Source organism: Podarcis pityusensis (assembly GCF_964106645.2).
Source record: "Podarcis pityusensis genome assembly, chromosome: 9".
NCBI classification, from domain to species: Eukaryota; Metazoa; Chordata; class Lepidosauria; order Squamata; family Lacertidae; genus Podarcis; species Podarcis pityusensis.
The window spans coordinates 74,863,748-74,891,406 of NC_138034.1; the positions used below are offsets into that span (position 1 = coordinate 74,863,748).

The following is a 27,659-nucleotide window of genomic DNA, read 5'->3' on the forward strand; positions in this document are numbered from 1 at the left end:
CTTGGCCTGTGTTGAGGACTAGCACCCCAGGAATCTAGCCGGGGACCTCTCCTGCCACATCTTGCATGATTGATGGCTGGAAGTGGTTGTGGTTGCTTCAATCTGTCCTGTATACCCAGCCAAGGAAAACTGATATTTTAATTCTTTATTGTCGGGGAATGAACTGAACAGGAAGACTTGGAAGTGTCCACTCAGTCTGTTTGGCTCCTCTCAGAAGAGGAGGGAGAGTGGGAAGGTTCGCCCCCTTGTCTCCAGCAGTTTCAAGAGGAGAAGAAGACAGAGCTGAATTATAGCTGAAGGTAGTGGTGGAGGAGGGGGGAGTGAGAGAGCAGACTGCAGAGATCTCCCTGGAAAGTTTGGAGATCCTCCTTCTCCAAGGGCTCATCACTCACTCTGTATTCAGGAACAGAGAATGCAGAGGAGTGTGATTCCCGGGATTTTCTGTAGGTACTCAGGATGTTGTTGGGGATGGAAGAGGTGATCTTCAGAGTAGGCAACATCTCCTTCGCGTGGAGACCTGTATTCTTTGTCTTGCAACCAGATGACTGAATAAAAAACATAAATACAAACTTGCTTGTTCTTCTTGTCTTTGATGCTACCAGGAGATGAGAGTGTTTTCCACTCCTAACATTTATTAACAAAAAGATATCATCTTGGTGGTATGTGTGATACTTGTTTCTTATGCCTCTTAGGTGAGGGGAGAGACTTCATCAGACAAGGCCTCTTTCCACCTGCCTTGCCCCACCCTCCAGCCCTGGGTCTCCTCATAAGGAAGCTGTGCCTGGAGGAAGAACTGTGAAGGGAGAGACTTCATCAGGCAAGGCCTCTTTCCACCTGCCTTGCCCCACCCTCCGGCCCTGGGTTTCTTCATAAGGAAGCTGTGCCTGGAGGAAGAACTGTGAAGGGAGAGACTCCATCAGGCAAGGCCTCCTTCCACCTGCCTTGCTCCACCCTCCGGCCCTGGGTCTCCTCATAAGGAAGCTGTGCCTGGAGGAAGAACTGTGAAGGGAGAGACTTCATCAGGCAAGGCCTCTTTCCACCTGCCTTGCCCCACCCTCCGGCCCTGGGTCTCCTCATAAGGAAGCTGTGCCTGGAGGAAGAACTGTGAAGGGAGAGACTTCATCAGGCAAGGCCTCTTTCCACCTGCCTTGCCCCACCCTCCGGCCCTGGGTTTCTTCATAAGGATGCTATGCCTGGAGGAAGAACTGTGAAGGGAGAGACTTCATCAGGCAAGGCCTCTTTCCACCTGCCTTGCCCCACCCTCCGGCCCTAGGTCTCCTCATAAGGAAGCTGTGCCTGGAGGAAGAACTGTGAGGGGAGAGACTTCATCAGGCAAGGCCTCTTTCCACCTGCCTTGCCCCACCCTCCGGCCCTGGGTCTCCTCATAAGGAAGCTGTGCCTGGAGAAAGAACTGTGAGGGGAGAGACTTCATCAGGCAAGGCCTCTTTCCACCTGCCTTGCTCCACCCTCCTGTCTCTGCTTCTCATTTCGTATTGTATTATGTTGTGCACTGTGGTTTGCTGTTGTTTTATTGATTGGAGTTTAGAAATTACTTATTGTAACTGTTGAGTGGATTTCTGTTTAATTTTGAAATGCTGATATTTAATATTATTCTATATTATTTTAATGAATGTTGAATGTTAATTTATTTGCATATTGTATATTGTATTATGCATATTGTCTTATTTATATGATGTTAGCCGCTCTGAGCCTGGCTTTGGCTGGGGAGAGCGGGAAACAAATAAAATTTATTATTATTATTATTATTATTATTATTATTATTATTATTATGCCATGGATCCTTGTTCCTAACTATGAGAGAGGAGGTCGTGGAGGTGTTTCATGAAGGAAGATCTGAAGCCGGCTTTCAGAACTTCTGTTGGGATTCCATCCTGTCATGTGGCTTTACCACTTGCTTGATAGTTAGACTCATAGAATCATAGGATTGTAGAGTTGGAAGGGACTCAGAGGGTCATCTAGTCCAACCCTCTGCAATGCAGGAATCTCAAACTGAAGCCTCCATGACAGATTTCCAGCCCCTTGATCATCTTGGTTGCCCTCTCCTGCACGCCTTCCAGCTTGTCAACATCCTTCTTAAATTGTGGTGCCCAAAACGGCACTCCAGGTATGGTCTGACCTAGGCAAAGTAGAGTGGTACTATTACTGCCCTTGAATGGACACTAGACTTCTGTTGATGCAGCCTAGAAGAGCATTAGTACCCCGTCCCCCTGCTGCATCACACTCTTGACTCATGTTAAGCTTGTGGTCTCCTTAGACCCCTAGATCCTAGTAGCCATTTTATTTGTTTTCTTGTTAAATTTCTATAATGCACTTCACTCAAATATCACTCAAAGCTCACAGTGTGATAGCTTGCATTTTTGAGGTACAGAAAGCCTTAATCTAAGTGTAGAGATCATTTCTTACCTATTGATTCAAGTAGAAGGTTCTGGTATTTTCTCTGTGTGACACAAGCTAGAAGTTGGTGCCTTTTCTAGCTGGTGCAACCTGGAACATTTTAACTGACAAGTAAGTTTCCATTCTGCTGAGAGCAGGTGCTGTTTTGGCTTAAGCTGGTTTAAGCAAGAATGAACTGGTCCTGTAATCTTTCTCCCAAGGTCATGGTGCCTTTTAATAACAGGCCAGAGGGAACCTGGTTTAATTCTCTCTTTTTCTTTCTTGGTTCTCCATCTGCTTTGTTTCTGTGTGTTTTTTCTCATTTGAGTGGTGATTTGTATGTGGTATATTTAACTTGATTCAGCATACAATGGACACTGGAGAATGCAAGTCCTGTTTCAGGGGATGTCAAGTACACTGGCTGGCAAGGGAGTTTCCCTCTCCCTCTGGTAGTTTCCAATAAGAAGTAACAAGCCTTCTGTTGTTCCTGGACCCTTTCAGTCATCCGAGTTCTAGGGGAGGGAGGGACTTCCCCACCACTCTCGACTGAAGAATCTCCTAAAGGCTCCCTCCCTCCTGGTTGCCTAGCTACTATCTCAAAAATGTCCAGCTCTTCCCACAATTGAGCAGCCTCTGAATCTACTGGTCTCTCAGCTTTTGTTGTTAAAAACTTCCTGATACAGGGCTGCCTTCAGATGTCTTCTAAAAGTTGTGTAGTTCTTAATCTCCCTGACATCTGATGGAAGGGTGTTCCACAGAGAAGGCCCTCTGCCTGGTTCGCTGCAACCTCACTTCTCACAGTGAGGGAGCCAGAAGAAGACCCTTGGAGCTGGACCTCCAGGCTGGACTATGGGGGTGGAGATGCTCCTTCAGGTATCCAGGGCTGAGGCCATTTAGAGGATTAAAGGTCAGCACCAACATGTTGAATTGTGCTCAGAAATGTACTGAGAGCCACTGGAGATAGGACCAGTGTTATATGATTCTTGTATCTTTATACAGAAGGGCAGGTTATGAATGACAGAAATCATTTTTGAACAATATTTTTATTGGCAGTGACATATAAACATACAAAAACACAACGAACAACAAGAGAAACAAGGGTACGTAGTTATGAGGGATTTCTAGCATATGAAGCTTATCAGAGTCCAGCTCAGAGTTTGTGCAGATCTGTCCTTCTTTCCAAGTACAGTTCTCGATGAGTTGCCATTGGTTGAAGGTCAGCTGCATGCAGGGCTTTTTTTGCATCTGGAACTCACTGGAACTCAGTTCTGACACCTCTCAGGTGGACACCATCATAAGATAGCAAGGGAAGTGTTCATGGTCAGTTCTGGTACCCTTTTTTCTGGAAAAATAGCACTGGTGGCATGTATGTTTTGATGATGATACATTCAATAAATATAGACCAAACATGTTGAAATTTCACTGCTTCTGTTCCTTGTCTTTGTGCTTTAACTTTGCAAATGAAGATTTACACTAATGTACTTTGCCATATTTCCTGGTATAAGTGTTGAGACAGGAAGCTTTCCAATATTACTAGCAGAGTTTATGAGGAGTAAGGATTCTTCTGGGGGATATGCTTTGAAGGTAAAGTATGTACCCGGCCTAAATAAAAAAAATAAAACTAATAACTTTTGAAAAAATAAGTAGTATAATAAATCTGAAATAAACATTTCCCTGGATTTATGCTTTATGTGGAATGCTGATTGGATATGATCAGCAGCCAATCAGGAAATGGTATAGCCTAAATGGGAGGAGTTCTGGAATGCCTGACATCACAAGGGAGGTGGTTCGTAGCCAGTGGAAGGATGAAAAACCCTTAGGAAGAAATTAGGGAAAAGATTGTTCCATGACAACATCAAGGTATCCAAACGGAAAGAGGTCTGATGGGTGGAACACTTTCCTTACAAGCTTTGATATTTGCAGGGTCTCATTCCAGGGCCAAAAGTCACTAAGAGGCTAAATGATAAGAAGCTTTTATAAGCAACAGGTGGTATTTCTCTTTTAAATACTAGAACTCAGGGTCATCCAATGAAACTGAGTGGTGGTACATTTGAGGGCTGTGTACAGGTGCTGTATATCCGGTTGTATTACTGTATTGGCCAATAGCAACCACCAGGCACGCAAGAGGTTCTTTGGATTCCACTGGACAGAGACTCTTAGGTAGAGACAAACTTTTATTAATTGGTAAACATTAGCAAAGAAATTGAGCAGCAATGTAAAATACAGTCTAACAGAAAACCAACAGCAACTGGAATAAACTGTAAAGCCAATAATATAATCTATAAGCAGGCAGCCCTGTTTAGGGAAATTTATAATGACTGATGTTTTAATGTATTTTTAATCTTTTGTTGAAAGCCGCCCAGAGTGGCTGGGGAAACCCAGCCAGATGGGAGGGGTATAAATAAATTATTTATTATTATTATTATTATTATTATTATTATTATTATTATTATTATGCAAAAGATCTTAGGCCACAATAATCATAATACAGATAGAATAGGTTTAGTTCTTCATGTCTCCCCAGCCAAAGGAGATCTGTAAGGATTATCTGGGACACTTCAGACTGGCAGACGGTCATTCTCTTCACATTCTGGAATGGAGCATAGAACAATGTATCAAGGTCTCCCTGTCTCCAGCTGCTGAAGGTCTCATGCCAAGCTGGCAACAGATGTAATTCATGATGTAATTCCATTCCCATCCTTTGATCTGACCTGGGAGTCGACACATGTGGGCATGAGCCTTCAATTGCATTCTTTATCTGTGCAGTTCAGTCAATGTAAGGTTATTTTGCTCCATCCATCCCTCATGCAGTCAGGTGTTTGATAGCTAGCCAAGTCATGAAGTTGCTTTCACTTCTTCTCAAACAGCCAGGTTCCTTATATTAAAGCTACAGCTACATGGCAGATCACATTCTGTTTTATTCCCTGGCAATACAGGTGCCCTGCTCTGTTTCATGGGCCCAGTTTGTCAATCCAGATCCAGATCATGATTCAGATCATGATCCAGAAAATACAAGTCTTTGGAAAACCCATTTGCTAGCTCAGATGGCATCAAAACAGAATTAGACAACAGCCTTCTTTCTTTCTTTCTTTCTTTCTTCCTTCCTTCCTTCCTTCCTTCCTTCCTTCCTTCCTTCCTTCCTTCCTTCAGCTGCAGCATCAGATGTCAGGCTGGGTCATTGCCAAAAGGAAATGAAGTGGCACATTTGGAGAGCCTGTGTAACAGCTTCCCTCTGTTTCTTTTCCAGGTCCATCTCATGGTCTCCAAAGTCTTGCTAGACTCAATTGGATTTACATGCATCCAACTGAGACCAGATCTAGGACTCCATCTTGTCTGATGATTAGGAGGTAGTTATATAATTAAATGTATATACCTTCCTTAAAGGGTGAGGAACATGTGGCCCTCCAGATGTTACTGGTCTACAACTCCCGTCATCCCCAACCATTGACCATGATGCCTGTGATGGAGGGAGTTGGCACCCAGGAACATCTGAAGACCTCATAGATCCACAAGATCTATGAAATGGTGAACATCTTTTAACGTATTGTGGGAAGCCACTTTCAGCCTGAGGGCTGGTATCTTGATGAAAACAGCTCTAGTTGCTGCTGTAAAAGGGACAAACACAACATTGAAAGGCATTTGGACCTTTAGGCATGGTAATTTGGCACAGTAAGTAATCCTGACATAAGCAGATAGCCTATAAATAAACACCAATAAATGTTGCAAAGCAAGATATTTCTTCCTAGCACACACCAGTAACTGAGATTTCAGCTGCAATAATAGCAGAACCAAAAACACTCCATCTGATCTGATTAGCTGATGTACAGATCAACCCATTTCATTCACAAAGAAGATTGCCCCAAATTTGATTTACCCCGTAAAATAAATATAGAGTGAACATATGGATCAAACCCATAACTGTTGTTTGCAAATGCTTCCTGAAGTCCTAGAAAGTAGATGTCCAGGAGCTTAGAGGAAATAGAATGCAAAATGAGAATGTGCTGTATTACCTAACATTTTTTTATTTTTTTTTATTTTTAAATTCCTTGGAATCCATATGGAACATCTTTTTGGTTTAAAACTGATCCAGCAAAAGAAAAAGAAAGACGTTTCAAAAATGTCTTTATAGGAAAGAATTGTCTGGGGCGCAAGATGTTGGGCATAATATCATGTTTGCTGACTGGGAATGGTTATGGACCACAGGTATAAAATTTACGGCATGTAATGCCTTAAGAGAAAATATAATGAAAATGATTTACAGGTGGTACTTAACCCCAGTCAAGCTAGCAAAAATTTATCATTCGCCTGATAATAAATGTTGGAAATGTAAAGAAAATGAAGGCACTTTTTTCCACCTTTGGTGGACGTGCCCAAAGATCAAGGCCTTCTGGGAAATGATAGATAATGAACTAAAAAAGGTATTGAAATATACTTTCTTGAAGAAACCAGAGGCCTTCCTCTTGGGCATGGTCGGCCAATTGGTGCGAAGGGAAGACAGGAATTTCTTTATGTATGCGACAGCAGCAGCAAGAATACTTATTGGGAAATACTGGAAGACACAAGAATTGCCTACCCGAGAAGAATGGCAGAGAAAAGTGATAGACTATATGGAACTGGCTGAGATGACCGGCAGAATTCGAGATCAGGAAGAAGGGTCGATGGAAGAAGATTGGAAAAAATTTAAAATATATCTTCAGAAATACTGTAATATAAAAGAATGTTAGAAAAGGTTGGAGAAGAATACTAGACCGTATTGGCAGACAGAGTATAATGGAATAAGTAAATATGAAGTGTAAAATAAAGATAGAGGAGAATTAAATACTTTCGAATGTTAAAATAAGTAAATGAAAAGAAGGTTAGAAGGATTTGCTGGAGATACGATTCAAACTAGAATACAAAGCAGAGAGGTGAGAGGAAGTCACGGAAATAAGTAAATGGGAAAACGGTTTTAAAGGTTTAATTTGATTCTTTGTTACCTTTTTATGGTGATTTTTTGTCTTTTGTATTTTTCTTTTGTATTGTTTGTTTTTTGTATAAGATGTATGTGATTTGTTTTTCTTTTTCTACTTTTTTCTTTTTCTGTAATTTTTAAAATTGGAATAAATATTTTTTAAAAAAAAGGAAAGAATTGTCTGATACTTATAGACACCAAAGTGTAATATTAGAAATGCCTCATTGAGACCTAATTTTGACTTGAAGTTGTTGTGCATATCAACTTTGCAACTTTGCAACAGGCTAAATGGAAACAGGACTTCAGACCAGCAGGACAGCCGCTATCAAGGGCTGAGAAAATATTAATAAAAGTCATAGTCATGGTTTTGTTGATTTGATTTCTTATCTGCCTTACAAGTCAGCAATTTAAATTCAATATTAAAAGCAGTTTGAAACCAAGTATCCCATCCCCCAGACAGTCAGACATTTTAATCATTTCTTTTCTACCTACCTCCTCCTTAGATCAAAAGGAAGCAAAAAGTAGAGCGGAGGTTCAAATGGCAATGGATATGATTCGGACCTTTGTTGTTGGGCTTAATACAATCCATGAAGACAAGGATGGTAAGCATTTTGTTATGCACATCCTCACTTTTGCTAGACCCTGATTAATTTAAACAGGCGTCAATTCCTGTAGTTCACTTTGGGATTCATATTGTGTAAGCAATACATATATTCAGTGAAACTCATCACCCAATAGAGTTTATCACTGTTTCATTGCTCAGCAGGAAGAAAAGCAGATGGTTGTGATTCTCACATCCCCCCACTAGAAATGCTGTTCTTCCCCATCAAACTGTAATTCACAATGTTTGTGCTACTGCAAGATTTTAGCACTGGCACAAGGGAACTTTGCCCCCCCTTCTCCCTTCATGCCATCACCAAAGCTGCTCTGCAGGGTGGGGAACAGATTGGAGGGAAAGGGGCGGAAGATTGCATTGCGCAAGGAGAAATTCCTGCACTGACATAATGTTCTCCTTAGAATTATGTGGAATGCAACTCAGAAAAAGAGTAGTGGATAGCAGTGGATAGATGAACAAATGGCCTATTTTCATAGCTAATTCATTTTTAAAGGGCACTCAAAGTAAGCAAAGCTCAGGGCGAGGAAACCAAATGATCCAAGAATTTGCATTACAGCAGGGCATTTGGCAGCCTGGCAAATGCAAGTCCACAGGACAAAGAGGACAGGGGTATCTGAACCCCCAAAAATCTAAAGCTCTCAAAGGAAGGCCAAACCATCTGATGACAGAAGCAACAGGCTAAATGAAAACAGGACTTGAAATGAAAACAGACTAAATGAAATACATTTAGCTAAATGAAAATGAAATGAAAAACAGGCTAAATGAAAACAGACCAGCAGGGCAGCCGCAATCAAGGCATAGGAAACATCAATTTAAGGGTGGGGAGAAGAAAATATTAATAGAAATCATATTTATGTTTTTGTTGATTTGATTTTTTATTCACCCTTCTCTCTAAGGTCCTGGGGCACATGAAAAGTCAGCAATTTAAATTCAATATTAAAAGCAGTTTGAAACCAAGTATCCCCTCCCCCAGGTCATCAGACCAGGGTGCTAGAAAACAATTTCTTCATTTCTTTTCTACCTACCTCCTCCTTAGATCAGAAGGAAGTGAAAAACAGAGAGGAGTTTCAAGTGGCAATGACCATGATTCGAACCTTTGTTGTTGGGATTGATTCATTGCGTGGCTATTCCCTCCCCCTCCACAGATGGCATAAATGAAGACACAGGACACCAGCATTTTAGGTTAATGGGCGAAAATGGCCACAACTTTATTGATTACAGGCAAGAGTGGTATTGGCTTTAGGCATTGGCCCTACCGGTCTAACCGGTGAGGGTTAAGCACCAACAGGGGGAGCCACCCGAGATGCATATCCCTAGGCGCTCCCCGAGGGGTTACCGCTCGGGGGCGCGCTTTAGGCCCTAGCCTCCGTAGGTTTCGGACGAGGCGACGCCCCCCGGAGTCCTTTAACGAACTACCCTCCAAGCCTTGGGGGAGGTGATAGTGATTCCTCCCCCCCAATCTCATTTGCATGACAATACCCCGGCCAATGCCTACCGCCAAAACCCAGGAGTTGTGACGTTTTGCTACGAGGTAGGCGAAAAAAAACCAAGTGGCTTCAAATTCCAGCCAATTAGCCAAATGGAAAAACTCCTACCAGGCCCCTTGCGGCGACCAGCCGAAACCCATAGCAAAATCAAGGCCAAACCTAAAGGGCGGGTGGGTGGGAAACCTCGACGGGTAGGGAGAGAAAAGGAGCGAGCCCAGGGCTGCCCCGACCTTAAGTGGCCTCTTGAAGGCCCGCCCCCGCCGCCAGCCGATTGGCTGGCGGTGGGTGGGGATGCAAATTGAGGGAATCCCTGGCTCCCGCGAGGCTGGGGACAGCCCCGCGGGAGTGTGGGCGGAGTCGTGAGCCCGCAACCCCCCCCTCCTGAAGCTCGGTAGGGGCATTGCGTGGCTATTCCCTCCCCCTCCACAGATGGCATAAATGAAGACACAGGACACCAGCATTTTAGGTTAATGGGCGAAAATGGCCACAACTTTATTGATTACAGGCAAGAGTGGTATTGGCTTTAGGCATTGGCCCTACCAGACTAACCGGTCTAACCGGTGAGGGTTAAGCACCAACAGGGGGAGCCACCCGAGATGCATATCCCTAGGCGCTCCCCGAGGGGTTACCGCTCGGGGGCGCGCTTTAGGCCCTAGCCTCCGTAGGTTTCGGACGAGGCGACGCCCCCCGGAGTCCTTTAACGAACTACCCTCCAAGCCTTGGGGGAGGTGATGGCGATTCCTCCCCCCCAATCTCATTTGCATGACAATACCCCGGCCAATGCCTACCGCCACACGAGCCGCATCACACCGGCTCGCCGCCAATACCCTCAGCCTGTAACCAATCCCTAATTCCCTGAAAAATGTCTGCTAACCAGATATCATTGCCAGCATCAGATAGATGCACGCCATCCCCGCGGTAGAGTGGTAAGTTGTCATACTGGATGCCGGGGTGCCCAATGACCCGTCCACCCAACGCAGCCACTCTACGCGCCACTGAGCGCTCCACGATCCTCCTGGCTTTATTCACGGCCACGGGATTCACCGCGTCCCGCCAGCATCTCCTCTGCAGCAACGATGACCAAATTATTGTAATGTTATCATGGGTGGCCCTCAACCCCTCAAGGTCATTGATAATGTTCCACATTAGGTCCACCCCTTTCCTGTATGCCAGGTCGTTCTCGCCCAGTTGAATGACCAAGGCGTTGGGAGCGCCCTCTGCTGCGATTTTTTCAGCTACCGCCGGGAAGAACTCTTCCCAGCGCATGCCACGCTTGGTGATCCACGACACTTTGACGTTGCTAGGTAACCGCAGCTCCGCATCCCAACGCCTGTTCTCTGCACGCCGCTTGGCCCAGTATACTATGCTGTGGCCGATAAACCACAATCGCACCACACCGATACCTGGAATGAGAGGATAAGAGAGCCAGATCAGAAGGAGTGGAAAATATTAGTGGCACGTCAGGGGAAGTTCACCGTGGGGTCTGGGGGGAAGACAGGGGAGAATTGGGGGTGCTACCGGATGTACCCCTTGTATGCGTTAGACTTCCAGCGTTAGACTTCTAGTGACAAGTCAGGGGGGGAGTGCGGCATAGGGCTAGGGAAGAAGGCCGGGGGGGTTTAGAGAAGCTACCGGATGTAACCCTTGTACGCGTTAGATTTCCAACGCCCCATATCCATAATCCTTTCGGCCGGCAAACCCATGTGGACAGCGGTGGTCGCTGCCCCAATGCGAAAGGAATGTGCAGCGTATTCCTCGTGAGGAAGACCAATGGCTGCGATCGCTTTGCGCAAGACCCTCGTGAACTGGTGTTTAGATAGGAGGGAACCGTCCGCATGTAAGAAAAAGGGGCCATCGGAATTAGGCCTGACACGCAGATATTTTGCGCCATCTTTTACCGGGCAAGGACCAGGCTTCTGAGTTGCCTGGAGGCGAATCATAGCCCCCTTGCCGAGCTGGTCGGTCTTAGAGCTACGGATTTTCAAAATCACGTGGGAGCTGGCTATCGATACGTCCCCCAACAATAGCCCTCTATTTGAACCGGTTGGGCGGTCTTCGCAGACCACCTCTCCGATGCGCAAGGCGCCATAAAACGCAAAGGAAAATGCCGCAGAGAATAACCTGGCTTTGTATTTTGACCAACAGATGGTCCTAAGCTTCATGCGGATTTGTGCGAGAATGCCGAGTGTTATGGGCCTTCTCGCATCAGGGCCTGGCGGCCGTGACCTGCGCCAGCCCTCCAACATTTTCCGCACCACGAAGTGTGCACAGGGATCAATGGAGAATAGGGCTTTTGAGAAGAAGGAAATCGCTGCCGAATGGATATTAAGAGTTTTAGGGGCCCGGCCAAGGTCGCGAAGGTGGACCATATACTCTATGACCTCAGACTTAGAGGGGGCTCTGCCAGGCTTGAATCGTTCCTTTTTCCTGCGAAAAGCTGTGAAATCTAACCAAGCCTTATTGTAAGATCTTAGGGTTGAGGGTGCCAAGGCCGACAATACTCCCTTTATTGCTTCTCGCTGCCAATACTCCAAAGGTGTTCCGGAAACGGTTGCGGCCGCAGCTGAGCATCCGGCGCCAATGAGCGAAAGCGCTCCATCTGGAAATGAGATAGAGCGTCCGCTATGTTGTTATCGATGCCAGGGACAAACTTGGCAGAGGCGTGAAGATTTAGCTGGAGACAGGAAAGGACAAAATAGCGCAAGAGGGACGCTACTCTGGGAGAATGCGCTGACTGCTTGTTGAGAACTGACACCACTGCTTGGTTGTCCGTCCAGAAGCACACCCTACGATTCTTAAACTGGTCGGCCCAAATATGGATTGCTACTACAATGAGGAAGAATTCCAGGAATGTCAAATCGCGCAGGATCGGCTTTCCTTGCCAGGAGGGGGGCCATTGCTGGGCGCACCACTGCCCTCTGAAATAAACACCAAACCCTAGAGAGCCCGCCGCATCCGAATGCACCTGAAAATCCGACCGCAAGGCCATGCAGTCCTGCCATAATGAAATGCCATTGTAACCGTCAAGGAATTGCAACCAGACCTGCAGGTCTGACTTCACCGCCTGAGAGAGGCGTACCCTGTGGTGTGGGGACCGTAGCCCCGCGGACAGCTTTGCTAGCCGGCCGCAAAAGGGGCGACCGGGGGAGACCACGCGGCAGGCAAAGTTAAGGTGCCCCAGGAGTGATTGGATTTGCCTCAGGGTTCCCTTTTTTAACGGCAACATCTGCTCAATAAGCTCTCTAAGGGCGGACAACTTCTCGGCCGGTAGGCGTGAGGTTTGGGCACGGGTGTCCAGTTCGATACCCAGGTAGGTCATGGTGGTGACAGGGCCCTCTGTCTTCTCGTTTGCTAAAGGGACCCCCAGTTCGTTTGCTAGGGACTCAAAGGCCTGGAGCAATGTGCCACAATCGCTCTCGCTACTTGCCACCAAAATAAAATCATCCAAATAATGCCCCACCCCCTGCATGCCTGTCCTAAATTTTAAGGCCCATTCCAGGAAGGTGCTAAAGGTTTCAAAAGCGGCACAGGCGACCGAGCACCCCATAGGCATCGCCTTGTCGACGAAATAGGCGCCCTGGAATTTAAAACCGAGCCAGCGGTAGTCCTTTGGGTGAACTGGAAGAAGGCGGAATGCAGATTCGATGTCGCACTTTGCCATAAAGGCGCCCTTACCAAATCCCCTAACCAGCTTTACTGCTTGATCGAATGATGCATATTTCACCGTGCACATTTCTTGGGGAATGGCGTCATTGACAGAGGCTCCCTTGGGGTAAGAAAGGTTATGTATCATACGAAACTCCCCTGGGGCCTTTTTTGGGACAATGCCCAACGGTGAAATATGCAGCTCCTCGAAGGGGGGTGATTCAAAGGGGCCGGCTACCCTACCCGCGGTAATCTTCTTGATTTTCTTAAGGGCGATGTCAGGTCTCTCTAGGACGGATTTCTGGTTTGGAGGGCATCCGGAATTGGGGGTACAAACAACTGGGATCCTAAAGCCCTGGGAAAACCCTTCATCTAGCATGCGAGCAGCTTGTCTATTTGGGTAGAGATCCAGCAGCACTCTCAACGGCTGTAACTTTATCGGAGAGTGTGCCAGTCCTAAGGACCGATTAGTATCGAGACCCAGCGGGCCCTTGGGCGGGTCCTGAAGGTCCGGCGGGGGGACCCCGACTCCCCTGGCCGAGGTTCCCCCTGCCTCCACGAAAGGGCTGCTGTTTCCCTTTATAACAGTGAATGGCGGGGTGGCTGCCCAAGCACTTATCGCATTCATGCAAATACTTACACGTGGTGCGCTGACAGGCCCCCTTATTGAAGTCCCAGCAATGTCTCCGGCGTTTTGCCTCCACCTTACCGGATTTAGACTGATCCTGGGGTTTCTTCTCGATATTGGGGCCCACATGCTCCATCCAGCAATTATTGTCCCTTTGGTCCCAGCGTGTAGACGACAGTAGCGAGGCATTCCTCCGGAAGTCCTCATCATACGATATGGCGGCTTCATCTCCCGCCAGCTCCCGTGCCCTCCTGACATGCGCAAGGTACGACGCAAGATGCATGCCCCGTTTTGGGTAACAACCTGTCACTACTGCCATAAAAACCTGATAGCCGTTAAGCCAATTTTCAAATGTACGTTCGACTCTGGGTGACCTATATCTTTTCCTACCATAGAATCTCCTTTTCTCCCCTTTTCCCTTAACCTGTACTGGGGGTAGCAGGGAAAACATATCAATGAAATCACCATTCAGGATCTTGTCCCTCTTTCTCTTAGAAAGGTGGTTCCCCGGGACAAAGTCGGTGGCCAAGTGAGTAGAGACCTTAACGTCTTCCACTAAAGCCCCGTCTTTCCAATCAAGGGTGCCGTTGAAGGCCTTCCGATGTGAGTTGGCCCTCCTTTCGTGCATCCACAGGGGGACTCCCGTGTCTTCTCCCTCCCCCCAGTACGTCCCCAAAGGCGCGTCACTATCCTCCTCGGAAGAAGAGGAAGTACCTGTCTCCTCGTCGGAATCCGATGTGTCCTGTCTCCTGCTCTTCTTGGACCTGTGCTTCTTCTTCGACTTCCGCTTCCCACTACGTGAACCGGCGTTCCGCGGCGCTGGGTCACCGACAGCCGGGACCGCCTGTTGAGGAGGCAGCTCCTCATCAGATGTTGACCCTTCCGAAGAACTTTGTTGAGCTGGGTTATCCTGAAAAACACTAGGAACATCTATTACCTCCTGCCGGGGCGCTGCACGGGCAGCCACTGAAGGCCCAGCCTTTTTGGTACTAGACTTAGGTTTTTGCGCGGGCGCTTTACCCCTCTGAGGACCTGCCTTAGATTTTTGCGCGTGCGCAGTTTGCAGGCGCGTCTGGGGCCTGTTGGTGGCCTGCTGTTCCGTGCTAGCTGCGCTTGTGGAAGGACCTGCCTGACCCTGCTGGCTGGGAGGGGTATCAGGTATGCAATCCTGGGACACTTCTACTATGTTTGGTGAAGGGGTAATAGGAGCCCTGCATTGCGCGTAAAAAGATTGCAGCGCGGAAAAGAGCTGTGCCAATGCCTGGGGGTTACAAGGCGCCATGGGCACTAAGGCGTTGCCATGCTGTGGTGCTTGTGGATTGCTGTTGTCTTCCATGTTACGGCAGGACCGGCGTAAGCGTATGTATGTGTATGAGCGAGCGCGTGTGAGCACGTGAGGGGATTTGAACCACCAACCCTCTGATCAGCAAGTCCTGCAGGCTCTGTGGACCTCTCAAATCTTATTTAATTTGTTTTGTTTTGTCTTTATATATTTTATTTTATTTTATTTTATTTAGTTATTTAATTATATATATGTGTGTGTATATATATATATATATATATATATATATATATATATATTATACAGTGTTATTTATTATGTTGTGTATAATATATTTTTTATGTATTATTGTTTTATTATATATATATATATATATATATATATATATTTGAATGAGTTGCAATAATCTAAGGCTTTTATCTTCCGCTGAACCTTATCCTATCTTATGCTGAACTTTATGAATTAAAATCGCTAGCAATTTAATCACTTATGGAATTTTAAACTTGATTACTGCTGGAATTAATCTTTAATTCACCAATGAATCACCTCTGAGCTAAATTAGACTTATTTTAGAATATTAATTAGAAAATACAGTACAAGGAGGAGAGCTGGCTTTTCACTTTAATTAAATTGCATCCCCCCAGTCAAGCACTCTAAATAGCTGTGCCTGTTAATTAGCTTTTCAGGTTAAATGTTATCCTAACAAGAGAGGACACTGTAATGAGAAGGACAGATGCAGCTGAGTACAGGGGAGGTTTTATTCCTGCATTTATGCCCCAGCAAAAGGCAGGATCGGAGCTGCAATGGAATGGAAAAGTCACACGGAGTTTTCCTCTAGTAAGATGGCGGCCGCTAAGCAAGCCACGTGGCTTTAAAATGGCGCCGGTCGCCTAGCAACGTGGCAACACAGGCTCCCACGTGCACTGCCTGTATTAAAATGGCGGCCGTCGCCTGGTCAGGTGAGGGTAAACACAGAGGAAAAATGCCCAGCAAAACCCCCCACAGCAGCAGAAAGTACACAAGTAACCTGTTTAAATTAAATTGCAAAATACCCAACAAAGCCCCCGCATCAGCAGATAACACACAAGAAACCCGTTTATATTAAATTGCAAAACACTCAGCAAAGCCCCCGCAGCAGCAGACAATATATATATATATATATATATATTTTAAACAAGATATATTCCGCCTTTTTCTAATAATTTGATGTTGAACTTTTTAACACCCGGTCTCCCATCCAATTTGAAACCACATCAGACCCTGCTTAGCTTTGAAAATGTGCTAGCAGTTTTATTGCTGCACCACCAGGGGGACTACAGGAAAACCGGCTAAATTAACAAGCAATAAAGTAAGATACGACCTGCTGGAAGATACGAAGACTCCGATTCAAGGAAACACAGTAAAGCCACGTGGGGAGGGTTGTAGAACTGAAAGAAAGGAGGAAGGCACAGGAGGGAGGCTGCAGGGCTCGATCAGCTGGCTGGTGGGGGCGTCGCTGGTAGCTCCCGCTGCTGTATGGGGTTTTGCCCAGCGATGGAAGAGCCGGTGGTGAGTCACGCTGCTGAAGCGACCTAAGAGAATAAGCCCCCCGAGGAACCTGAGCGATTTCTGCCCAATACCCTTGCTAAGCGCAGGAGGGAAATTTCTCCTGTAGTGATTTCAGCTCAAGTAAATAAAAGGCAAGCGGCAAAAGAACGTTCCGAAAGGCTAAGCTTGCTGGTGCTCCACTAAGGCTTGGTAGAAAGCCCAGGTTCCACGAGGCTCCAAGGATTCCAGCGAGCGGAAGGATGCAAACCTCGACGGGTAGGGAGAGAAAAGGAGCGAGCCCAGGGCTGCCCCGACCTTAAGTGGCCTCTTGAAGGCCCGCCCCCGCCACCAGCCGATTGGCTGGCGGTGGGTGGGGATGCAAATTGAGGGAATCCCTGGCTCCCGCGAGGCTGGGGACAGCCCCGCGGGAGTGTGGGCGGAGTCGTGAGCCCGCAACCCCCCCCTCCTGAAGCTCGGTAGGGGCATTCTATGAGGACAAGGATGTTAAGCATTTCATATGCACGTCCTCATGTTTGCTAGAACATTTTTAATGTAAACATATTTCAATTCCTTTTATTCACTTTCATATTGTGTGAGCGATACATATAGGAAATGAAACTCACCACCCAACAGAGTTTATCACTATTTCATTCCTCAGCAGGAAGAAAAGCAGACAGTTGTTTGTTTTGTTTTGTTTTGTTTTTTTAACATCTTTATTCAAAGTTCAAAAAGTACATAACGATATTAGCAGCAAACATGGTGAGACACAAGATTTAGCACTAGCACAAGGGAACTTTGCCCCCACTTCTCCCTGCATGCCATCACCAAAGCTGTTCTCCAGGGTGGGGAAAAACGTCAGAACAGATTGGAGGGAAAGGGCCTGAAGATTGTATTGCACAAGGAGAAATTCCTGCACTGACATTATGTCCTACTTAGCTCTATGTGAAATGCAACCCAGAATTCATCCAAAAAAAGAGTTTGGGCGCCTCTATTTTCTTAGATCTCACAAAGCATAATAGAAAACTTAAAAGTATTTTTGTATTTTTGGTTTTACTGTGTGACTCAGTGCAATATTGTTTTGTGACCCTGTGATTCCCAGCAGACAAGGAGGACATAGGAGAGGAACATTAGAGATACTTCATGAGCCACTTTCAATATGAGAATAGGATAGTGGATTGCATGAGTCTTTGGTCCGATCCAGTTGCAGGATTCTTCTGAGGCTTTTCATTGGTGATCTCAGCCACAGAGAATCAAGTCTGTCCTCATATTCATAAGAACCCGATCCTTGAGCTCTGCTTCTTGTTTCAGGCTAGAGTGTTTAAAAATGTTTGAAAATGGTTTCTTATATTTGCAGATTGTTATTTCAGATACTCTTTTGACTTGAACTATTTCAAATCTTTTAGACTTTGGAATACTCGCTGTAGCGCTAAACAAATCAGAGGAAATGCGGTATCTTGCCAACAAAAATGATGAACTGCAAAAAGAAATTGGTAAGATGAAGAATTGTAGTGCAGTGAGAACCTGCCCTGATTCTGCCCCAGCTGAAAGCCCCTCCTCTAGCTGAATACTCTTACAGCCAGAACAGAGTGCAGCAGTCCTTTGCATGGGGTCACCCTAGAGAAACACCAGAGATATTTATTATTATTTTTTAATCATTTTTATTAATTTTCAACACAAATATACAATTTTATCCAAATTTTCACAAATTATCTCTTTTAAGACTTCCATCAGCTTCTCTGCCAATCATCCATATTTACCTCTCAATTACACATTTCTTCTGTTTAGTATTGCCATTAGTTTCCCCTCCCGCTTCTATTTCTTTTAACAATACATCTCAAATTTCACAGTGCTTCTTGGAACCCCAATAGTGTTGTTTGCACATCACATATATTTTTCAGATATTCTACAAATTTTCCCCAGTCTTCCATGAACTTTTGGTCTCAACAATATCTAATTTTCCCAGTTAATATATCCAACTCTGCATAGTCTGTCAGTTTCATTCTCCATTCTTCTATCGTCGGTATTTCCTCTTGTTTCCATTTCTGGGCCAGTAAAATTCTTGCTGCTGTAACTGCATATTGGAAAAGTTTACAGTCCTTTCTTCTTATTTCCTTTCCTGTAATCCCTAAAAGAAAAGCTTCTGGTTTCTTTACAAATGTATATTTAAACATCTTTTTCAATTCATTATATATCATCTCCCAGAAACCTTTCACTTTCTTACAATCCCACCACATATAATAAAACGTTCCTTCTTTTTCTTTACATTTCCAACACTTATTAAACGTCTTAAACATTTTTGCTAATTTTACCAGTGTGATATACCATCTATAAAACATTTTCATAACATTTTCCTTTAACGCCGTACATGCGGTAAATTTTAAATTTTCCTTCCATAATTTTTCCCAGTCATCAAATTGTATATTATAACCAAAGTCCTTGGCGCATTGTATCATTACCAATTTAACTTCTTCATCTTTCGTGTGCCATTCCAACAATATCTTATACATTTTTGACAGAATTTTACAGTCATTGTTTATTATCTCTGTTTGAAACTTCGAGTCTTTTTCTACATAACCACTTTCTTTAAAAAATTTTTTAAACATTTCATTAACCTGAAAGTAATGCAACCAATCATAAACATGTTCTCTAACTTGTTCATATGGTTTTAATTTCCATTTTCCTCCTTATTTAATTATCAATTCACCATATGTAATCCATTTACCTCTCATATTAATTTTCTTTACAGTCATAACTTCTAACGGAGATAACCAGTGTGAAACTCTTGGTTCTAATAGGTTTTTATACCTATCCCATATTTCTATTAACGAACTTCTGAAGATGTGGTTCCCAAAGCCTTTATGTACCGTATTTTTCGCTCTATAACACGCACCCGACCATAACACACACGTAGTTTTTAGAGGAGGAAAATCCGTAGGCATGCCACCCGTAGGCATTCTCTCCATAACACGCACAGACATTTCCCCTTACTTTCTAGGAGGAAAAAAGTGAGTGTTATGGTGCAAAAAATACGGTATTTTCTTCTCACACCATAAGTATGCATGCCATCCAAATCTGTTATCAAAACCTTCTAAATCTAGTAACTCCTTATTTTCTAATTTTATCCGTTCTTTCACCCAGCAAAGACATGCTGCTTCATAATATAATTTCAAATCTGGCAGGGCAAAACCACCTCTTTCTTTCGCATCCGTTAGTAACTTAAATTTAATTCTTGGTTTTTTGCCCTGCCAGATATACCTTGAAATCACTCTTTGCCATTCTTTAAAAATCGTTACCCCCTTTAGTATGGGGATAGTCTGAAATAAAAATAACATCTTTGGAAGAATGCTCATCTTTGTCGTAGAAATTCTACCCCAGAAGGATAGTTTTATTCTACCCCACACCTCCAGATCTTTCCTTATTCCATTCCAGACCGGTATATAATTATTCTGAAACAAATCAATATTTTTAGGAGTTAACCAAATTCCTAAATATTTTACCTTTTTCACCACCTCTATCTCTGTTCGTTGTTGCATTATTTCTATCATACTTTGCTCCATATTTTTTGCAATTATTTTAGTTTTCTTCTTATTTAATCTGAACCCTGCCACATTTCCAAATTGTTCAATTTCCTCCAATACTTCTTTTACACTTTGTGTTGGTTCTTCAATCATTATTACCAGATCATCAGCAAAGGCTTTAACTTTATATTCATTCTGGCCAACTGTTACCCCTTTTATTAATTCATTTTGTCTAATCGCATTTAGAAAGACCTCCAGGACCATTATAAATAACAATGGTGAGAGCTGACATCCCTGTCTAGTTCCTTTAGATATTTTTATGTCTTCTGTAGTCACATTATTTACAATCAATTTAGCTCTCTGCTCTGTATATATTGCCTTTATTCCAATATAAAACTCTTTCCCTACCTCCATATGCTCCAGATTCTTCAACATAAAGTCCCATGTTATATTATCAAAGGCCTTTTCTGCATCCACAAACATTAATATAGCTTGTTTCTCATTCCTGGTCTTTATGAATAATTTCTAATAATATCCTTTTCAATCTTCTTGCTAAAATCCCAGCAAATATTTTATAATCTGTATTCAGCAATGAAATAGGCCTATAGTTTTGGACCTGTGTTAAATCCGAGTCCTGTTTGGGGATAAATGTGATCTATGCTTCTTTCCACGTTTCTGGAACATCTCTTTCTTTCAGAATATTATTCATAACTTCTTTCAATGGGATCGTCAAAACATCTCTCAGTTCTTTATAGTAACTTGATGTAAATCCGTCTGGTCCCGGGGCCTTTCCCCTCTTCAATTCCTTTATAGTCTCTTTTATCTCCTCGCATTCTATAGGGGCATTCAGTTGGTCTTTTTTCTCTGCCGGGATCTTCTGCACCTTTTTTTCTTTTAAAAATCTCTCTATTTTCCTCATGTTCTTCCTTTCTCTGTTATTATATAGTTGTCTGTAAAAGTCCAAGAATCCTTTTCTAATTCCTTTTGGATTATCTATCTCTTCGCCATTCACGGTAATTTTACTAATCGTATTCTGTTCCTTTCTCTTTTTGATTTGCCAGGCAAGCCATTTACCTGATTTGTTAGCGAATTCAAAGTTTTTCTCTTAACTTTTTGATATTCCATTCCACTTCTCTGTTTATTATCATTGCAAATTGAGTTTGCAAAGTTTTAATTTCTTGTTTTATTTTCGAATTATTTGGTTTTTAAATTAATTTTTGTTCGTTGTCCATTATCTGCTTTAAAATTTCTTTTTTCCCTTTTTCTCTATTTTTATTCCTCAATGAATTCTGCTGAATAAAGAAACCTCTCATCACTGCCTTGCTTGCGTCCCATACCACACTCATCTTTGTACCTTTATTGATGTTATCAACAAAATATTCAGTTAATTTCTTTTGTGCTTTTTCCGCAATTCTTTGGTCGTCTAGAAGATAATCGTTAATTTTCCATCTAAAAGTTCTTTCCTCAAAGCCTTTTAGTTCCAATTTTATTGGATTATGATCGGAAATTACTTTAGGTTGAATTTCAATTTGTAGAATTCTTGGCGTCAATTCATTTGAAACCCATATTTGATCTATTCTTGACATTGACTGATTTGGTTCGGAAAATAAAGTGAATTGTTTCTCCAATGGGTGTCTAAGTCTCCAAATATCAATCAAATTACAGTTCTTAATCATTGTAAAGAAAGTCTTAGGTAATTTTCCTTCTTTACTCGTTCCATCTCTTAGTCTGTCCATTTCCAATGAAACCACTCCATTCATATCTCCCATTATTATGATTTTCTGATCCATATACTCAAATAGTTTTTCTTCCAAAGTTTTGTAAAAATCAGGCTTGTTTCCATTAGGTGCATAGATCCTGACAATTATCAAAGTTTCCCCTTGCCATCTGATCCGGACTGCTATGATCCTCCCTTCTTCATCTTTGAAGATTTGTTGAGATTCGGTTTTGCTTTTAATATTAAACTACCCCTCTTTTTTTCCTCTTTATCCGAAGAGACAAATTCATTTCCTAATCTTTTGTTAGTCAAGATTTTTCTGTTTTCTTGCCACATGTGTCTCTTGTAAACATATAATGTCCAAATTTTTCTTTTTTAGAAATTGTTCAATTTTATTCCGTTTTTTCTTCTCATTCATTCCATTTATATTCCAATTCCATAATTTTAACGCCATGGTAATTCCACTTAAATAAGTTTGGTTTAGGACTTCCAGAGGTGACGCCATCGGTAATGGCGGATTCCCTCTGATTCGGAGGGAACTGGCTCCACAGAAATCGGGTCTAACACCGCTACGGCGCAGCGGGGACCCTTTAAATCACAGGCAGGTGAAGCCTGTGACCCTGGGACTCGGCGGGCACTGTCTGCGCCCCCCCAATCAGCAAAGGAACCCGGCAACGGGCTCCGGAGCAGAGCGGGGAAGTGGTGCTGTGCTGTGAGTCGTCTGCTTCTTCTGTGGAGTGAAGCCGTGCAGCTGTTGCCGGAGAACGCTGCCTTTTTCCTGAGACAATTTGGCTTTGAAAACAACGATCCGTGAGTAGGATAATTTCGCAGTTAAAGGAACTGTACAAAATTTGGAACAATTTGGTACCGAAGTGGTGAGGTATAAACAGGAAGTCTGCCTCCCGCTCTTGTAAACAGAATTAAGCATTGAACTTGAAAGCGGAAGCTTTAAAAGACGCGGAAAAGGATTACAATCCGACTATAAAAACTGTGATTCCCCCCCCCCCTCGATGTGGGGGAGGAGGGGAGAGAAGGTTTGAACGTTATTTCCCTAAAAAAGAGAGGAAGAGGAGACAAAAACCACCGCTCAAAACCCCGGAACGGGTTCCCAGTGTCAGTAAGAAGCCTTATTAGAGACTGTGCTGTCTCTGAACGTATTTTTTGACAGCTAGCTCTGCATCTGAGATACAACTTGGTTACAATATTGCTGACAGGTATCTCCTGGTTTTAAAGTAACAGGCTGAGACAGAAACTGTTGTCTTTCTGGTGAATTGGGGGACTAAAGGGAGAAGTAAATTACTTTAAGATCTTTATGACTGTTACAGTGTCCCCCTAGTGGAATTTGGAACTTGTTACAACTGCAGCTGGCCTGAGGGAATCTTCCACAACAATTTCCTGGGAACTTTCCATTTCAAAACAACTTTGACTCTGACTGTGTGACTGACCTTGGGTTTTATCTTGAGGGTTATGGCAGAGGGGAAGGAGAAGATAGATTTGCTACAAGCAACGAGGTCTGGCAGAGTATTTCGCACAGATGGTGGACTGCAAAGAAGGGCTTCGACATCTGGCCCTCCTGGAGTTCCAACAGCAACCTCATCGGCACAACCTAAAACTAAAGGTATGGCAGCTGATGATGCCCTGGCTCAGGCACTAGCTAAAATTAATGAATCTTTGGATAGAATAAGTAAACAAGTAGCCGAGGCATTGGATAAGATTGATCAAAATACGACAAGTATTAATCAAAATACGGCAAGTATCAATAATTTGGGACAGAAAGTAAATACTAATACAGAAACTATTCAGAAATTATTACAGGAATCTGCTTCGACACGTAAGACTGCCGAAGAGGCTAAAGAAATTGCTACTGCTACTGCTACAGTGGTTCAAGAGAAGATACCACCGCTACATAAACAACTTGAAGACCATAAGTCAATTCTGTCTATGATCGAGTTGAAGGAGAAACAAGTGAACTTAAGGGTCAGGGCTGTACCTGAAGTGGAGAAAGACAATTTGATTGAATTTCTTACGCAGGAATTCCTAGACTTTTGGAACCCAGATTTGGGGAAAGACAGTTTCAAGATAGTGAGTGCTTTTAGACTTGGAAAAGGAGGGAGAAAGAACAGGGTGAGAGACTGTTTGATCACCCTCCGAACAAAAGAAGAGAGAGACAAGATTTTGAGTCTGCATTTCCAGAAGACTTTGGAAATACAACAGTCAAAAGTGGAGATATTCAAGGATATTCCAAAACATCTTCTGGACCTCAGGTTCAACTACAAAGACTTGGTCACCCTGCTGAGAAGCAATGGAATTATTTTTAGGTGGGAATTTCCCCAAGGCCTATCCTTTAGCTATAAAGGAAAGAAGATAAAAATAAGATCAGAAGATGACAAAGATAAATTTTTGAGAGACCACGGAGAAGACCTACAGAAGAAAGCTACAGGAGAGTTAAGAGCAGTTGTAAGTGAAACTTTAGATACACCAGAACTATCTCTGGAACTAAAAGACCGCCTGAGAAAGGTGATACCACCGACGGAACAGGAACAGGCACTGGGTGCTGTTGGAGGAGAAGCAAAATAATTACATCATGGCTCTGCAACTATTAAGCTGGAATTGTAATGGTTTGAACTCTCCCCAGAAAAGGAAATCTGTGTTTCATTTATTAAAAAAGGAACAATTGGACTTGATTTGTCTACAAGACAACACCTATAACAAGGTTACACAGGAAATTATTGATAAATAAAAGACTTGGTCAGGAGTCTTTATCTCATCGGATAAAGTTAAAAAAAGAGGAGTTGTGATTTACGCAAAGGACAGATTATTACCGAAATTTATTTTTAAAGATGACCAAGGAAGATTTGTGGCAATTGAAATTCAAACACAAGGAGAAAATTTTTTGATAGTAGGGATCTACGCACCAAATGAGGGGAAATCTGATTTTTTTAAGAAGTTGCATGAGACTTTGATGGACTATCTGGATTATAACATGATTTTGATGGGAGACATGAATGGAGTGGTATCTACACATATGGACAAGGCACAAAGACAGGTAGTCACTAAGGATGGTAGACTACCGAAAACCTTTTTTGAGATGACAGACAACTTGGACTTAGTTGATATTTAGAGAACAAGGAACCCCATGGCTAAAGAGGGAACCTTCTTTTCTGAAGCCAAAATGACATGGACAAGAATTGACCAAATATGGGTAACTAGAGGAATGGCACCAAAGACAAGAAAAGTGGAAATCTGCCCGAAAACTTGCTCCGACCATAATGCTGTCAAGATGGAAATGAAACTAACACCAACTGGCTCCTTCAGATGGAGGATGAATGACACCTTATTTAGAGATGAAGAAGTGCTTAAGAAGGCCCAAAAAACCTTGAGAGACTATTTTGAGATAAATATGAGCACCAATGTGGAAAAAAGAGTAATCTGGGACGCAAGTAAAGCGGTTATGAGAGGGTTCTTGATACAACAGAATGCATTAAAGAAGAGAATTCAAAATGAGAAGAAGGACAAAATATTGGAGAAAATAAAGGAAAGTGAAAAAAGATTGAGAACAAAACCAAAGTCCCAAGAGATTCTGAGAGAATTAAAGCTATACCAAGTGCAATACATGAAAATGACGAATCAGGAGATAGAATGGAAAATTAAACAAATGAGACAAAAGACATTCGAGTCGGCTAATAAATGCGGGAAACTGTTGGCTTGGCAAATGAAAAAAAGACAAAAATTAAATACAGTTACAAATTTAGAAGTGGAAGGAAGGAATATACAGAACCCAGCTGAGATTAGAAATTGTTTCCAGAGGTACTTTAAACAACTATATACACAAGGGCCATTGAAAGAAATTGATGTAGATAGATTTTTGCAAACAAATGGATTACAAAAAATCTCTCAAGAAAATAAATTAATGTTGAACTACAAAATAACTGAACAGGAGATAGAAGGTGCCATTCAAAATATGCAATTGGGTAAATCTCCAGGACCGGATGGACTGACTTCTAGATATTACAGATCCTTGAAAGAATGGCTAGTACAACCTTTGAAAGAGGTCTGTGATGAAATAATGGAGGGGAAAAGGGCACCAGAGTCGTGGAAAGAAGCTTATATTACACTTGTACCAAAAACAGAGACTGAAAAGACGCAGCTTAAGAACTACCGTCCCATATCATTACTTAATGTGGATTACAAAATTTTTGCAGACATTTTGGCTAAGAGACTGAAAAAAGTGTTGTTGGAAGAGATTCAAAAAGACCAAGCGGGCTTTCTCCCGGGTAGACATTTGTCTGATAACATGAGGAACATAATTGACATTTTGGAGAAACTAGAAGTGAATATAAACACTAAAGCAGTTTTGATATTTGTGGACGCGGAGAAAGCCTTTGACAATATTTCTTGGAGTTTTATGAAGAAGAACCTACAGGGTATGGGGGTAGGCCAAGGTTTTGAAAACGGTATAAGCGCAATTTATTCAGAACAAAAAGCTAAATTAATTGTAAATAATGTGGTGACGGAAGAATTTAAGATTGAAAAAGGGACACGACAAGGTTGCCCAATCTCCCCATTACTTTTTATTTCGGTCCTGGAGGTTTTGCTGAACATGATTAGAAGGGATCAGTTGGTTAAAGGTATACAGGTTGGAGCCAAACAGTACAAATTGAGAGCATTTGCAGATGACTTAGTATTGACGTTACAGGAGCCAGAATCTAGTACCAAAAGGGTTTTAGAATTGATTCAAGAATTTGGTCAAGTTGCAGGATTTAAATTGAATAAGGTAAAAACTAAGGTTTTAGAGAAAAATCTAACACCAATAGAGAGAGAGAGGTTTCAGAATGAGACAGGTCTAACAGTGGCTAAGAAAGTTAAATATTTGGGGATTAACTTGACAGCAAAAAATGGGAACTTATTTAAAGACAACTATGAAAGATGTTGGGCTGAAGGAGGCCCCCCGGAAAACTTCTGAAGGGTGTCCAGAAGGTCTGGTTCCCGTTTCGACCAGAAGCGACCAACCCGGCCGTCAGGTAGCTTCAAAAGAAGTGAAGAGAGCGGCGGTGTTGTTCAGCGGGTCGAGGGAAGCCATTGCCGACCTCCAAATAGCGAAGCCCCGAGCTTGTCGAGAAAGCGCTACGTTCTCAAAAACTAAGGACTCCGGCTTCAAACTAATTCAACTTTGTCAATAACAATAACAAGGAAGCCTGGAAGTAACAGAAGGATATAAACGGAGTTCAGCTGGGAGCCGAAATCAGCTTTGACGCAACGCGACTCCAGTGCTGGGAAAGTGAAAGTGAGTTGCCTTAGCGGATACTTTGTTTTCTCCGCATTTATTTTCTCCCTAAAAGTATCTTATACGTAGTAACTTTGAATTAAGAGAAGTGGGAGGAAAAGGAGACCAGGGACAACTGGTGGGATTAAAAGTCCTTGAAGAAACGGAGGATTTGAATAGCGGAAGGGGCGCTTCTCTCTACTTTTTGGTATTGAAACAGAAGGGGAGTGAAACCGGAAGAGAAGGCTCCGTCGCCATTAAAAATTTCTGAGCGTAGTGGACTGAGAAAAGCTGGATAAATGAAAAAGAGAACAACTTCAACTACTTCTGTAGTGGGAAAAATATATATACACTGGGTCCCTGATAAATACTAAGTACTATCTTCCACTTGCCTGTCCTACGGGGGTTTCTCTGTGTGAGTGACTGAACCGTGGGAGATATAGGATATCGCAATACTTCTGGAAATAGTGCTACAGTGTTATTTTGAAGAGACTTGGAGACCTCCAGTGGCGGGACTAAGAACATCTGATTTTCAACTGCTTCTGCTCACCCCCCCCCCCGTTTTTTCGTCTTAATCTTTTTTCTAACAACCTTCCTGTGTGTTCAACTGGACACTTGGAATAGCCTGAAT

The 27,659-nt window shown here is 43.1% G+C and overlaps 1 protein-coding gene across 9 annotated transcripts in view; it reads left to right on the top strand.

Annotated features, from left to right (window-relative positions):
- The first annotated feature begins 4,150 nt into the window (after window positions 1–4,150).
- Window positions 4,151–27,659, top strand: part of LOC308485377 (uncharacterized protein) — a 52,563-nt gene continuing 29,054 nt past the window's right edge. The window contains exons 1-7 of one of the 9 annotated variants that reach the window (XM_081021226.1): window positions 4,179–4,254; window positions 4,919–5,170; window positions 5,642–5,741; window positions 7,849–7,947; window positions 8,998–9,075; window positions 17,014–17,033; window positions 17,933–18,020. In XM_081021226.1, the coding sequence (XP_080877352.1) occupies window positions 7,884–7,947; window positions 8,998–9,075; window positions 17,014–17,033; window positions 17,933–18,020 (250 nt within the window). In that variant the 5' untranslated portion in view covers window positions 4,179–4,254; window positions 4,919–5,170; window positions 5,642–5,741; window positions 7,849–7,883. The other 8 variants (XM_081021227.1, XM_081021229.1, XM_081021228.1 and 5 more) reach the window with 8 other exon arrangements.